At 55.7% G+C, this 15,051-nt stretch overlaps 3 gene segments (V, D, J or C); 1 reads left to right on the forward strand and 2 right to left on the reverse strand.

Moving 5' to 3' along the window:
* Positions 1 to 340: 340 nt before the first annotated feature.
* LOC128946223 (immunoglobulin heavy variable 3-64D-like) lies at positions 341 to 676 on the reverse strand (the record flags this gene model as incomplete). The annotated part of the segment is given in 1 exon segment: positions 341 to 676. A coding segment is annotated over 1 exon segment (336 nt), but the record flags the coding sequence as incomplete, so codon positions are not given.
* Positions 677 to 2,139: 1,463 nt separating this feature from the next.
* On the reverse strand, positions 2,140 to 8,992 carry LOC128946224 (immunoglobulin heavy variable 3-23-like). The segment is given in 4 exon segments: positions 2,140 to 2,540; positions 3,032 to 3,041; positions 7,578 to 7,691; positions 8,894 to 8,992. Coding segments are annotated over 4 exon segments (624 nt in total).
* A 3,490-nt stretch (positions 8,993 to 12,482) lies between these two features.
* On the forward strand, positions 12,483 to 13,689 carry LOC128946225 (immunoglobulin heavy variable 3-23-like; the record flags this gene model as incomplete). The annotated part of the segment is given in 2 exon segments: positions 12,483 to 12,789; positions 13,667 to 13,689. Coding segments are annotated over 2 exon segments (330 nt in total), but the record flags the coding sequence as incomplete, so codon positions are not given.
* Between the last annotated feature and the right edge of the window lie 1,362 nt (positions 13,690 to 15,051).

Below are 15,051 nucleotides of genomic sequence, written 5' to 3' on the forward strand. Positions count from 1 at the left end.
CCATTCTTGACCTTCTTCCTGAATGTCCACCATCTTTGCCCCAACTCGGGACTTTCACACAGTTTTGCCCATTTCACCCAAATCTCCCCCAGCACCTGGGCCCTGATTGGAGGACGCCTGAACTGGAGGTCAGGGGTGAAGGTTTGGGGTCAATTGTTGAGTTTTGGGGCAGGAGCAGGGGAGGGTTTGGGGTCAATGTTGACCATTGCTGCAAATGGTGGAGATTTGGGACAAAGGGTCAAGGGCTGAGTCAATGGGGGATAATTTAAAGGAAGGGTCTCAGTTTGGGGACAGGTGAGGACACAGAGATGGGGATGGATGCACCACGGCCAACGTCACTCTAAGCAGCACCACCACCATAACCACTAGTACCACGTTTGGCACAGTAATAAACGGCGGAATCGTCGTCCTTGAGGTTGTTCATGGTCAGCGTCACCGAGCTCTGCCCGTTTTCCCTGGAGATTGTGGCCCGGCCCTTGACCGACGGTGCGTAGTCGGTGCTGCCACCACTGCTGCTGATACTGGCGATGTATTCCAGCCCCTGCCCGGGTCTCTGGCGCACCCAGTGCATTCCAAAACTCCTGAAATCAAACCCGGACCCTCTGCAGAGGAGGCGCAGGGACCCCCCGGGGGGCAGGAGGTCCCCCCCGCACTCCAGCAGGGTCACGGCTGCCCGGAGCCCTGCTGGACAAAGGGGAGATGGGCACGGGGCCTGGCTGTGCCATTCTCATTCCCTGCACAGAGTCAGACACCATCCTCTCTCCCTCTCTCTCCCTCTCTCCCTCTCTCCCTCTCTCTCTTTCTCTCTCTCTCTGTCGCTCTCTCTCATTATTTTTCCTGGAGCAGCACAGGGAGAAGAAGAAGATGAAACAATTCCCATCTCTCATCGCTGCTCCTGCTGTTTCTGCACATGTGGAATGGGTCGGGGGGATTGTTCCCCTCCAGGGATTTACCAGTTGGGTGCTGCTGAGGATTGTTTTGTTTCCTTGCCCAGTGGGCTCCAGGCCGTGACCTGGCTCTGTCAGACACTCGCGGGGTTTCTTCAGGATATTTTAGGGTCTTTTGTGCAGAGTTCTTTTAATATCTCTTTAGTATAGGTGTAATGTAGGATTAATGAGATATAATAGAGAATTAAAGAGATATAATAGAGAATTAATGAGATATAATATAATATTAATGAGATGTTATATAGAATTAATGAAATATAATATAGCATTAATGACAGGCAATACAGTTTTAATGAGATATAGTATAGTATTAATGGGATATAATAGAGAATTAATGAGATATAATATAGTATTAGTGAGATATAATATATTATTAATGAGATGTAATATACTAATAATGAGATATAATATTGTATTATTGTAATAAAATATAATATTAGTGTAGTATAGTAGAGATTTAATAGCAATCGTTCAGCATTCTGAATCAAGGAGTCAGATGCCGTGACCCTGCTGGAGTGCGGGAGGGACCTCCAGCCCCCGGGGGGTCCCTGCGCCTCCTCTGCCGAGGGTCCGGGTTCGATTTTGGGAATTTTGGGATGGGCTGGTATCGACAGAGACCCGGGCAGGGGCTGGAATGGATCGCAGCGATCTGGAGCAATGGTGCCACCGACTACGCGCCATCGGTCAAGGGCCGGGTCACGATCTCCAGGGACAACGGGCAGAGCTTGGTGGCGCTGACCATGAACAACCTCAAGGACAAGGATTCCGGATCCTATTTCTGAGCCAGATGCAGTGATGGTGGTTGGAATGGAGCTGCTGTTGCTTATGGTGACAATCCTCAGCATCGCCCCAAGCCCGCAGCCCGAGTTCCCAAAATTTCCCAAATTACTTCTCCCAAATCCCAACCCTTGACCCCATTCTTGACCTTACTCCCCAGTTTCCACTATTGCTGTCCGAATTCCTGATGTTTCCCCAGTTTTTCCCATTTCACCGAAATCTCCCCCTGCTCCCAGGCATTGATTGGAGGAGGCCTAAATTGGAGCCCAAGGGTGAAGGTTTGGGGCCAATGGTTGAGTTTTGGGGCAGGAGCAGGGCAGGGTTTGGGGTCACTGCTGACCATTGGGGCAAATGGGGGAGATTTGGGAAAGGGAGTCAATGGCTGAGGTTTGGGGGACAATTGGAAGGGAGAGTCTCAGTTTGGGGACAGGTGAGGACACAGAGATTGGGTGAATCCACCACGGCCATCGTCATTATAAGCAGCAGCACCACCATAACCACTAGTACCAGGTTTGGCACAGAAATAAACGGCGGAATCCTCGTCCTTTAGGTTGTTCATGGTCAGCGTCACCGAGCTCTGCCCATTGTCCCTGGAGATCCTGAACTGGCCCTTGACCGACGGTGCGTAGTCGGTGCTGCCACCACTGCTGCTGATATTGGCGATGTATTCCAGCATCTGCCCGGGTCTCTGGCGGATCCAGAACATTCCATAACTCGCGAAACTGAACCCGGACCCTCTGCACAGAAACGTCAGGGCCCCCCCGGGGGGCTGGAGGTACCCCCCGCACTCCAGCAGGGTCACGGCCGCCCGCACCCCTGCTGGACAAAGGGGAGATGGTGAGGAATAAAAAAAAACTACCCAAATATTAATTCTTGCAAGCAGATCCTGATGTTGGCCCCAAATTTGGACCATTGGACTTCCCCATCCTCCTACTGCAAATCCTGCTGGCCCGCCCAGGTGGATCCCACACCCTTTTTCTGGCATGGCGGTGCCCACTTTGGGTCCAAAGCAAATCCAGCTCCTCATCCCCATCTCCCCTTTGTCCCGCAGGGCTCCGGGCGGCCGTGACCCTGCTGGACTGTGGGGGGGTCCTCCAGCCCCCCGGGGGGTCCCTGACATTGCTCTGCCAAACATCTGGCTTCAATTTCACAAAATCTGCAATGTTCTGGATGCGCCAGAGATCCAGGCAGGGTCCGGAATATGTCGCGGGGATCAACGGTGATGGTTCCACCCCCAGATACGGGCCGTCGGTCAAGGGCCGGTTCAGGATCTCCGGGGACAACGGGCAGAGCTCGGTAACGCTGACCATGAACAACCTGAAGGACAAGGATTACGGATCCTATTTCTGTGCCAAAAACGCCTATGATAGTTGGGGTTGGGAGGCTCATGCTGCTGGTTCTAATTTTGGTCCCGTCCCCATCCCCGTTCCCCAGGTCCTTCCCTCCAACCCTTGACCCCATTGTTGACGCCCACACACCCAAATCTGGACCATTTTTCCCAAATCTTGACCATTTGCACCGAGGGTTGAGAGCCTTGGTTGAGCCTTGGAGCCAAGAGCTGAGGTTTGCCACCAAGAGTCGAGATTTGGGGCAGAACCAGCTGAGTTTGGAGCCAATGGTCACAAGTGAACCCCGCTGAGATCTGGGGCACAAAGGGCAGGGTTTTGGGGATGAACCTTTGAGAATTATTTCAAATTCTGAAAGCCCCATGGAAATGTGTGAGGTGAGACAATGATTGGGAAGACTGGGGAAAATGGTCAAGATTTGTGGCCAACACTAAAGATTTGGGGGTAGAATGTGGGGTTTTGGGAGGTTTGTGGGCACAGCATCGAGGAGGGTCCACCACTGGCATCTTCATCATAACCAGCATCAATATTAGGACCACAAGCACTGCTGTAACATTTGGCGCAGAAATAGGATCCAGAATCCTCGTCCTTGAGGTTGTTCATGGTCAGCATCACCGAGCTCTGCCCGTTGTCCCTAGAGATCGTGACCCGGCCCTTGACTGAATCCGCGTAGGCGGAGTTGCCACCATCGTTCCTGATCCCTGCGAGCCACTCCAGCCCCTGCCCGGGTCTCTGACACATCAAGAACATGGTGACACTCCCAAAATCGAACCCGGACCCTCGGCAGAGGAGGCACAGGGATACCCCAGGGGGCTGGAGGTGCCCCCCGCACTCCAGCAGGTTCACAGCCACCCGGAGCCCTGCGGGACAGAGGGGAGTTGGGGATAAGAAACCTGATTGGTCCAGGGACTCCTAGTGGGTGTGGCCAGCTGGAAAACGGGGCAGGACCCACCTGGGAGGAGGATGATGAAATCCAAGGATCCCAGTTTGGGGCCAAGGGTCAGGATTGTGGGGTCAAGGTTTGAGCTTTTGACTCATGCCCATCTCCCCTTTGTCCCGCAGGGCTCCGGGCGGCCGTAACCCTGCTGGAATGCGGGGGGAACCTCCAGCCCCTCGGAGGGTCCCTGACGTTGCTGTGCCGCCCCTCTGGGTTCAGTTTTGGGAGTTATGGAATGTTCTGGATCCGCCAGAGACCCGGACAGACGCTGGTATACATCGCAGGTATCAACAGCAATGGTGGCAGCACCGACTACGCGCCATCGGTCAAGGGCCGGTTCACGATCTCCTGGGACAACAGGCAGAGCTCGGTGACTCTGACCAGGAACAGCCCCAAGGACGAGGATTCCGCCGTTTATTACTGTGCCAAACGTTCTACTAGTGGTTATGATGGTGCTGCTGCTTATAGTGACAAATGGCCATGGTGGTTCCATCCCCATCTCTCTCTCCTCACCTGTCCCCAAACCCAGACCATTCCTTCAAATTGTCCCCTTAACCTCAGCCCTTGACCCTTTGTCCCAAATCTCCCCCATTTGCCCCAATTGTCAGCACTGACCCCAAACCCTGCCCTGCTCCTGCCCCAAAACTCAACCATTGGCCCCAAACCTTCACCCCTGGCCTCCAGTTAAGGCCTCCTCCAATCAGGGCCCGGGGAGCAGGGGGAGATTTGGGTGAAAAGGGCAAAACTGGGGGGAAAGCCAAGAGTTGGGGCAAAGATGGTGGACACTGGGGGAGAAGGTCAAGAATGAGGTCAACGTTTGGGATTTCGGGCAGGATTTGGGGATTTTGGGACATTTGGGGAGCCAGGGATGGGGGTTTGCTGCCACCACCAGCATCGTCACCATGTCCAGAGCTCCCAGAGAGGATTCCAGCCCAGCCCCAAGGAGCAGCCCCCGACACCGAGGCAGCTAAGGGAGAAGTGAAGCCCCAGGCGGGAGCGAGGGAGAGAGGGAGGAGAAGACGCCGCGATTTTGGGGCTCCACAGCCTCCCCCCACTTCCTCCCCAGCAGCTGCCGGGGCCCGGCCGGGGCAGGAAAGGAAACAGAAAGTTCCTGGTTTTGGACATTGTGAACATCTGTGTTTGGCAGAGGGCAGCTCAGCCTCTGGGCGCTGCGGCAGAGCGCCGGCTGCACAAAAAGCTTTGTGTGCAAAAGGCCCTGGAGCGATCCCCGTTCCGCACTGGGACGGAGGGAAACTAAGGGAGATTGGGGAGAAATGGGCAAAACTTTGGGAAACCAAAAGCTGTGGCAGCAGGGGTGGAGTTTACGGGGAAATGGTCAAGATTTGAGAAAAAGGGGTGGGGATTTAGGGGAAGGATCAGAGAATTCTGAGATATTTGGGAACAGAGAGGAGAGGGCTTGGGACCACAACCACCATCAACACCATAACCAGCACCACGACTACCACAAAACTAGTGTAACATTTGGCACAGAAATAAACGTCGGAATCATCGTCCTTGAGGTTGTTCATGGTCAGCATCACCGAGCTCTGCCCATTGTCCCTGGAGTTTGGGACCCGGGCCTTGACAGAATCCGCATAGCCGGTCCAACCACCATTGCTGTTGATGCCCGCGACCCATTCCAGCCCCTGCCCGGGTCTCTGATGGATCCAGAACATTCCAAAACTCCCAAAACTGAACCCAGACCCTCGGCAGAGGAGGCGCAGGGACCCCCCGGGGGCTGGAGTTCCCCCCCGCACTCCAGCAGGGTCACGGCCGCTCAGAGAACTGCGGGACAAAGGGGAGATCGGGATGAGGAACCTGATTGGCTGTGGGCATAAAGTGGGTGTGGCCAACTGGAGAAAGGGACCTTGACCCACTTGGGAGGGCCAACCGGGGCCAGGAGCCGGACGGAGCTCAAGGCCGTGGCCGGGATGTGCCGCGGAGGGGGTCCCGGACGGTTGTGGGGGTCGTTACCAAAATGTTAATTCTGCAATTAATACAGAGGTTTCAGGACGAGCTGTCCAAGTAATTAATGAGTGGACTGGGGTTAATTGTAGGGTTTGAGGCACCCTCGATTATGGAAAACTCTGGTGTAGATTTGGGAGCAAACCAGGGGAGTCTGGTGAAAACCGGTGAAGGTTTGGAGCTGGGGGAGCGGCGTGACCCTGCTGGAGTGTGGGGGGGACCTCCAGCCCCCCAGGGGGTCCCTGCGCCTCCTCTGCCGAGCGACCGGGTTCGATTTTGGGAAATTTGCAATGCTCTGGATCCGCCAGAGACCCGGAAAGGGACTGGAGTCGCTTGCGGGGATCAGTGACAACGGTGGCAGCACCAACTACATGCCATCGGTCAAGGACCGGGTCACAATCTCCAGGGACAACGGGCAGAGCTCGGTGATGCTGACCATGAACAACCTCAAGGACGAGGATTCTGGATCCTATTTCTGTGCCAAACGCCCTGGTGCTGGTGCTGCTCCTTATGCTGCTGATGTTTGATGTTTCCGCCCTATCCCCGTGTCCCTCCTGCCCCCAGTCCCAGACTCTTCTCCCAAACCCAACGCCTGACCCCACTCCTGTCCCCATGTCCCAACCTTGCCCTGCTCTGGCCCCAATCCCAGCTCTTGGCCCCAAATCTCAGCTCTTGGCCCCAAATCTCAGCCCCTGGCCCCAAATCTCAGCTCCTGGCCCCAAATCAGGGCCGGTTTCACCCTGAGCTCAGCCTCGACCCTCCAATTCCAACCATTGCCCCCAGACTTGTCCAGTTTTACCCCAGATCTCCCCTGCGGGCACCGAGTCAAAGCCACTGACCCAAATCTGGCCCTCTTGGACTCACATTGGGAATTTTGGGTGAAAATTTGAATTCTTGACCCCACAGCTCAGCCTTGGGCCCAAATCCAGACATTTCGATGACATTTGGGTAACAAGGGTGCTGAGTGTGCCCAGAGGGGACATTTGGGGCAGAGCCAGGGCAGGGCGTGGGCAGAGGGTCAGTATTGCGGTGACTTTATGAAGGTTCCTCAGGGTGAGAGAGATGGACGAGAATCTTGGTTCATAAACAGAAGGCTGGATTGAATAATATATGATATAGAATACATTATGATTATAAAAAAAGGAGTAGAGAGACAAGTTGCAGAAGCTGCTAAGGAAAGAATAGCATAGGAAAGAACAAAATAACAAAGTTCTGTGTCCAGCAGAAAGCAAGGACAAACTCTGCCGTGAGTGGTCAGCAAATCCAAACACTCACAGAGGACCAATCACAGATGCACCTGTTACATTCCACACCAGCAGATAATTATTGTTTACATTTTATTCTGAGGCCCAAGCTTCCTAAAAATGACAAATCCTAAAAGAAAGGATTTTAAGAAAAAAAGTCTGTGACAAGTCAGGAATGGGGTCAGGGGTTGGAGTTTGGGGGAAGGCTCTGGGGAATTGGAACAGGTGGGGACAGGGGGCAGGCAATGCCATCTAAATGTTCAACAGCAGCAGGACCATCAATCCAACCACCATAAGCACATTTGGCACAGAAATAGGATCCGGAATCCTCGTCCTTGAGGTTGTTCATGGTCAGCGCCACCGAGCTCTGCCCGTTGTCCTGGGAGATGCTGACTCGGTCCCTGAACGACGGCGCGTAGTTGGTGCTGCCACCAGGGTTGATGCCCCCGAGACACTCCAGCACCTGCCCGGGTCTCTGGCGAATCCAATGCATGGCATAAAGCCCAAAACTGAACCCGGACCCTCGGCAAAGGAGGCACAGGGAATCCCCGGGGGGCTGAAGGTTTCCCCCGCACTCCAGCAGGGTCACGGCCGCCCGGAGCCCTGCAGGACAAAGAGGAGATGGGGATGAGGCCAAAGCTCAACCCTTGATCCAAATCCTGACTCTTGGCCCCAAACTGTGACCCTTGGAGTTCATCATCCTCCTCCCAGGTGGGTCCCGTCCCTTTTTCAAGTTGACACTGCCACCCATTCATGCCCTCAGCCAATCAGATTTCTCATCCCCATCTTCCCTTTGTCCCACAGGGCTCCGGGTGGCCGTGACCCTGCTGGAGTGCAGGGGGGACCTCCAGCCCCCTGGGGGGTCCCTGCGCCTCCTCTGCCAAGGGTCCGGGTTCAGTTTCGACAGTTTTGGATTCAGTTGGTTTCGCCAGAGACCCGGGCAAACTCTGGAGTGGCTCGCAGGGATCAAAAGCAATGGCAGAACCTACTACACACCGTCGGTGCAGGGCAAGTTCAGGATCTCCAGGGACAACGGGCAGAGCTCGGTGACGCTGACCATGAACAACCTCAAGGACGAGGATTCCGCCCTTTATTTCTGCGGGAAATCTGCTGGTACTTGTACTGGTGGCACTGCTGCTGGTTATGTTGACAATGCCGGTGTTGTCCCCACACCTATCCCCGTGTCCCCACCTGCCCTCATGTCTCAGACCCGTCCCCCAAACCCCAACCCCTGATGCCATTCCTGTCCCTGTGTCCCAGCCCTGAGCCGATCCTTCCCCAAATTCTCATTTCCTTGCCAACTGGTTGACCAAAATCTTGACACTTGGCCTGAAATTGTCCTTTTTAATACGAAGTTTTGGGGCACAAAGAGGAGATTTGGTGTCAGGAGTTGTGGTTTGGGGTCAGTGGGTGAGAATTGGGGCCGAGGCACAGCAAGGTTGGGATCAATGGTCAAGGGTTGGGTGTGGGCTGGGGGTTTGGGGGAACGGTCTGGGCAATGGGGACAGGAGGGGACACAGGCATGGGGATGGGATCAAAAGGTTCAGCACCAGCAGCACCATCATAGCAACCAGCATCCACACATTTGGCACTGAAATAGGATCCAGAATTCCCGTCCTTGAGGTTGTTCATGGTCAGCGTCACCGAGCTCTGCCCGTTGTCCCTGGAGATCGTGACCTGGCCCTGGACTGATGAGGCGTACATGGTGCCACCATCGCTCCAGATCGCTGCCACCAACTCCAGCCCCTGCCCAGGTCTCTGGCACCCACAGAACATGGTGAAAATCCCGAAACTGAACCCGGACCCTCGGCAGAGGAGGCGCAGGGAGCCCCCGGGGGGCTGGAGGTCCCCCCCGCACTCCAGCAGGGTCATGGCCACCCGGAGCCCTGCGGGACAAACGGAAGGTGAGGATGAGGACCTGGATTGGCTGCGGAACCAAAATGGGCACCGCCATGCCAGAAGAAGGGTGTGGGAAGCACCTGGGAGGATTGGCAGGAGTTGCAGGAGGAGGATGGTGAACTCCAATGTTCCCGATTTGGGGCCAGCATCAGGATCTGCATGCAAGAATCAATATTTGGGTTGATTTTTTTCCCCATCCCCATCTCCCCTTGTCCCGCAGGGCTCCGGGCGGCCGTGACCCTGCTGGAGTGCAGGGGGCACCTCCAGCCCCCCGGGGGTTCCCTGACGTTGCTGTGCCGAGGGTCCGGGTTCAATTTTGGGAGTTATGGAATGTACTGGATCCGCCAGAGACCTGGGCAGGGTTTGCAGGTCACAGGCATCTACAACTCTGGTGGCACCACCTACTACAATCCATCTGTCAAGGGCTGGTTCAGGATCTCCAGGGACAACGGGCAGAGCTAGGTGACGCTGACTATGAACAACGTCAAGGACGAGGATTCCGGATCCTATTTCTGTGCCAAATGTTACAGCAGTAGTTGTGGTGGTGGTGCTGCTGCTTATGGTGTTGATGGTGATTGCGGTCCAGAGCCCTCTCCTCTCTCTTCCCAAATATCTCAGAATTCTTTGATCCTTCGTCATAATCCCCACCCATATTTCTCAAATCTTGACCATTTCCCCCAAATGCCACCATCACTTCCCCAATTCCCAATTTCCCCCAATTTTTCCCATTCCTCCCCACTCTCCTCCAGTTCCCCTCCATCCCAGTGCGGAACGGGGATCGCTCCAGGGCCCTTTGCACACAAAGCTTTTTGTGCAGCCGGCGCTCTGCCGCAGCGCCCCAAGGCTGAGCTGCCCTCTGCCAAACACAGATGTTCACAGTGACCAAAACCAGGAACTTTCTGTTTCCTTTCCTGCCCCGGCCGGGCCCCGGCAGCTGCTGGGGAGGAAGTGGGGGGAGGCTGCGGAGCCCCAAAATCGCGGCGTCTTCTCCTCCCTCCCTCCATCGCTCCCACCTGGGGCTTCACAGCTCCCTCAGCGGCCGCAGTGTCTGGGGCTGCTCCTTGAGGCTGGGCTGGAATCCTCTCTCTGGAGAAAACTCCCTTTTTTTTACCCAAAAAACACATGAAATTTTTGGGAAATTGAATTTTTCAAATTGATCTCGAGCCAAGGGCTCCATGCTGAGCTAAGCAGATGGGTCCAAGGGTGGAGTCACCTGGAAGGTTCCATTGGTGAAGGGCAGGGTCAGAATGGCCAAGGAGAGCTCAGGAGCTAAAATGGCCCTGAATGGGCCCCGAGCTGAGGTTTGGGGCCAGGAGTTGAGAATGTGGGGCAGAGCCAGGGCAGGGTTTGGGCACGGGGACAGGAATGGGGTCAGGGGCTGGGGACTGGGGGAACGGGGAAGGGGCAGGTAGGAGCAAGTGATGACACAGTGATGGGGGTGGGGCCAATACCATAGGCATCATTATCAGCAGCACCATCACCCTTGGCACTGAAAGAGGATCCGGAATCCTCGTCCTTGAGGTTGTTCATGGTCAGCGTCACAGGCCTCCGCCCATTGTCCCTGGAGATCCTCAACCGGCCCTTGACCGATGGCGCGTACTCTGTGTTAGCACCATTGCTGCTGATCCCTGCGAGTCACTCCAGCTCCTGCCCGGGTCTCTGACGGACCCAGCTCATTCCAAAACTGCTAAAATCGAACCCAGACCCTCGGCAGAGGAGGCGCAGGGAACCCCCGGGGGGCTGGAGGTCCCCCCCGCACTCCAGCAGGGCCACGGCAGCCGGAGCCCTGCGGGACAAAGGGGAGATGGGCACGGGGCGATGCAAAACTCGGGTGGAGCTGTCAAATTAATTAATCGGTGGATCAGGGTTAATTTCTGTGTTGCAGGCACTTTACAATACTGGAATCCTCTGTTGGAGAATTGGGGTCAGACAAAGGGAATTTGGGGCAAACCGGTGAAGGTTTGGGGATGGGGGAGCGGCCGTGACCCTGCTGGAGTGCAGGGGGGACCTCCAGCCCCCCGGGGGGTCCCTGCGCCTCCTCTGCCGAGGGTCCGGGTTTGATTTTGGCAGTTTTGGGATGGGCTGGCATCGCCACAGACCTTGATAGGGGCTGGAGCCAGTCGCCAGTATCAGCAAAAGTGGCAGCACCTGGTACGCGCCATCGGTCAAGGGCCGGTTCAGGATCTCAAGGGACAACGGGCAGAGCTCGGTGACGCTGACCATGAACAACCTCAAGGACGAGGATTCCGGATCCTATTTCCGTGCCAAATCTTCTTATGGTGGTGGTGCTGATGCTGCTGCTGATATTGACCCTGCCGGTGGTGGCACCACCATTTCTGAGCCCTTCCTTTCCCCAGTCCCCAGACCCTTCCCCAAATCTCAGCACTTGACCCCATTCCTGACCCTTTTCCCCCAGATCTCCCCCATTTCCAGCAACGCCAACCACGAAGCCACAAAGCCCTTACTGGTTCTGCCCCAAACCAAAGGTGAGTTGGCACCAAAATTTGCCCCAAATGTCCACGTTGTCCTCAAATCACCCCCAGCTCCTCGGGCCCTGATTGGCTGAGCTGGCACAGGCACAAATGGGAACTCTTGGAGAGCAAGGTCAGACCTGGAGCTCTGGGGTGAAGGTTTGGGGCCTATGGTTGAGTTTTGGGGCAGGATGCAGGGCAGGGTTTGAGGTCAGTGCTGACCATTGGTGCAAATGGGGACAAAAGGTCAATGGCTGGGTCAATGGGTGACATTTGGGACGAAAATCACAACTCTTGGGACTCAATGATGGGAGCGGTGCCAGAACGAGGAAATGGAGGCCATAACGTGCATTGTCAACACAACCAGCACTAGGAACACAACCAGAGCAGGAAGCTTTCCCACAGAAATAGGATCCGGAATCCTCGTCCTTGAGGTTGTTCATGGTCAGCGTCAGCGAGCTCTGCCCATTGTCCCTGGAGATCCTGAACCAGCCCTTGACCGATGGATTGTAGTACATGGTGCCACCACTGCTGTAGATCTCTGGGACATATTCCAAACCCTTCCCAGGTCTCTGGCGGATCCAGTACATTCCATAATCCCCAAAATTGAACCCGGACCCTCGGCACAGCAACGTCAGGGACACCCCGGGGGGCTGGAGGTTCCCCCTGGACTCCAGCAGGGTCACGGCCTCCAGGAGCCCTGCGAGAAAAAGGGGATGAGAAACCTGAATGGCTGTGGGGTCAAAGCGGGTGTGGTCTGCTGGAAAATGGGATGTGACCCACCTGGGATGAGGATGATGAACTCCAAGGGTCACAGTTTGGGGCCAAGAGTCAGGATTTGGGTTAAGGGTTGAGCTTTGGCCTCATCCCCATCTCCCCTTTGTCCCGCAGGGCTCCGGGCGGCCGTGACCCTGCTGGAGTGCGGGGGGGACCTCCAGCCCCCCGGGGGGTCCCTGTGCCTCCTCTGCCGAGGGTCTGGGTTCAGTTTTGGCAGTTTTGCCATGGGCTGGTATCGACAGAGGCCTGGGCAGGGGCTGGAGTACGTTGCAGATATCAGTAATGGTGGTGGCTGCACCTGGTACGCGCCGTCGGTCAATGGTCGGTTCAGGATCTCCAGGGACGACGGGCAGAGCTCGGTGATGCTGACCATGAACAACCTCAAGGACGAGGATTCCGCCACCTATTTCTGTGCCAAATCTCCTGGTGCTGGTGGTGCTGGTGCTAATTATATTTAGAATGCCGGTGATGGCCCCATCACCTGACACTGGGCTCACAGACATCCCAAAACTCCTACTTTCTACCATCAAATCTTTACCCTTGTCTCCAAAACTTGACATTTTTCCCCCAATCTCCACCATCATTGCCTCACTGTGGGATTTCTGGGCTGTTCAGATGGTCTGGGGAAAAGCCCAAAGATGGCCTTGGGCCCCCGGGTTCGAAAGGACGAGAGGAAGCTTCAGATTTGTTCTTGGTCTTGGTGTTTATTAATTGCTTATCTAAAAGATTTTCTCTTGGCCTGACAGAGTTCTGCTCAGCAGTCAGCCATGGGCACACACTACAAGCCCCTGGGGCGGTCACCTATCTTTATACCCGGAGTTACGTATACAATATTTATCATTTTTCTCCAATACCCTCTACCCTTATTAACCAGTGTTCCCCTAGTAAGGTCCAATCCCGGAGTGCCAACTCCACCACAGAAGATGGAGGTCTAGAGGAAGAAGAAGAAGGAGAAGGGCACGCCCCAATTCCTCCATCTTACTTCTCTAGACCCCCCTGTACAGAAATCTTAAGCCCTGTATCTCACACTCCAATTAACTTGTCCCTTCACCATTCACCCCAGTGAAATCCTCCCGTCCTCATACTGATGTCATCTCCCATGTGGGATCAAAGTCCAGCCACCAGACATTTCTGGCAGCATTCCAGGACTCCCGAGCCCCCCAGGGGGGGTCTTGTTCACCCTGCACCCCAGTTCTGAGAGACTGAGATCCCACACCTCACCTCTAACATTTCTCTTGCAGCTTTAGGCATTTGACCCAAATCTAAACTGTTCATGCCTAAAACTCTGCCCTTTGTTCCCCAGATCACAGCGGGGTTCACTTGTGACCATGGGCCCCAAACTCAGCTGGTTCTGCCCCAAATCTCAGCTTCTGGACCCAAAACTCGAATTTGGCTCCAAGGCTCAACCAAGGTCCCCAAATCTGGGTGCAAATGCTCGAGACTGGGGAAAAACGGGCCAGATTTGTGTCTGTGGGGGGCAACAATGGGGTCAAGGACTGGAGGGAAGGACCAGGGAAATGGGGACAGGTAGGGACACAGGGATGGGGACGGGACCAAAATTAGAACCAGCAGCATGAGCCTCCCAACCCCAATATCATAGGCGTTTTTGGCACAGCAATAGGATCCGGAATCCTCGTCCTTGAGGTTGTTCATGGTCAGCGTCACCGAGCTCTGCCCGTTGTCCCTGGAGATCGTGACCTGGCCCCTGAACGATGGCACATAGTAGGTGCTGCCATCGCTTTGGATCCCTCCGATGTGTTCCAGGCCCTGCCCGGGTGTCTGTCGATACCAGCCCATCCCAAAACTGCCAAAACTGAACCCGGACCCTCGGCAGAGGAGGCGCAGGGACCCCCCGGGGGGCTGGAGGTCCCCCCCGCACTCCAGCAGGGTCCCGGCCACCCGGAGCCCTGCGGGACAAAGGGGAGATGGGGATGGGAAACCTGATTGGTTGAATGTCTCATACTGCATGTGGTCAGCTGGGAAAAGGGGCAGGACACACCTGGGAGGGGGATGATGAACTCCATGGGTCCCAATTTCGGGGCCAAGAGTCAGGATTTGGGTCAAGGGTTGAGCTTTGGCCTCATCCCCATCTCCCCTTTGTCCCGCAGGGCTCCAGGCAGCCGTGACCCTGCTGGAGTGCGGGGGACCTCCAGCCCCCCGGGGGGTCCCTGCGCCTCCTCTGCCGAGGGTCCGGGTTCAGTTTCGGCAGTTTTGCCATGCAATGGATCCGCCAGAGACCTGGGCAGGGCCTTGAATACGTCACCTACATCAGGAGCGATGGTTCCGGCACCTTGTACGCCCCGTCGGTTAAAGGTCGGTTCACGATCTCCAGGGACAACGGGCAGAGCACGGTGACGCTGACCATGAACAACCTCAAGGACCAGGATTCCGGATCCTATTTCTGTTCCAAAGCTGCTGGTGCTGCTTGGGCTGCTGCTGCCTTTATTGACCGTGCCGGTGGAGGCAGCGCCCTCGTCTGAGACCCTCTTGTCCCCAAATCTCAGAACCTTTACCCAAATCTCAGCCCTTGACCTCATTCTTGACCCATTTGCCCAGATCTCCCCCATTTCCACCAATGGTGACCAAAGACCCCAAACCCTCACTGGTTCTGCCCCAAACCCTCCTGCTTTGGCCCCAAAACTCGCCCAATTCTGCCCCAAATCCCCACTTTGGGCTCCCAGCCACAGC

The sequence above is a fragment of the Melozone crissalis genome, unplaced genomic scaffold, assembly GCF_028551555.1.
Source record: "Melozone crissalis strain CALT ecotype California unplaced genomic scaffold, PUWL_Pcris_2 ptg000079l_1, whole genome shotgun sequence".
Taxonomy (NCBI): domain Eukaryota; kingdom Metazoa; phylum Chordata; class Aves; order Passeriformes; family Passerellidae; genus Melozone; species Melozone crissalis.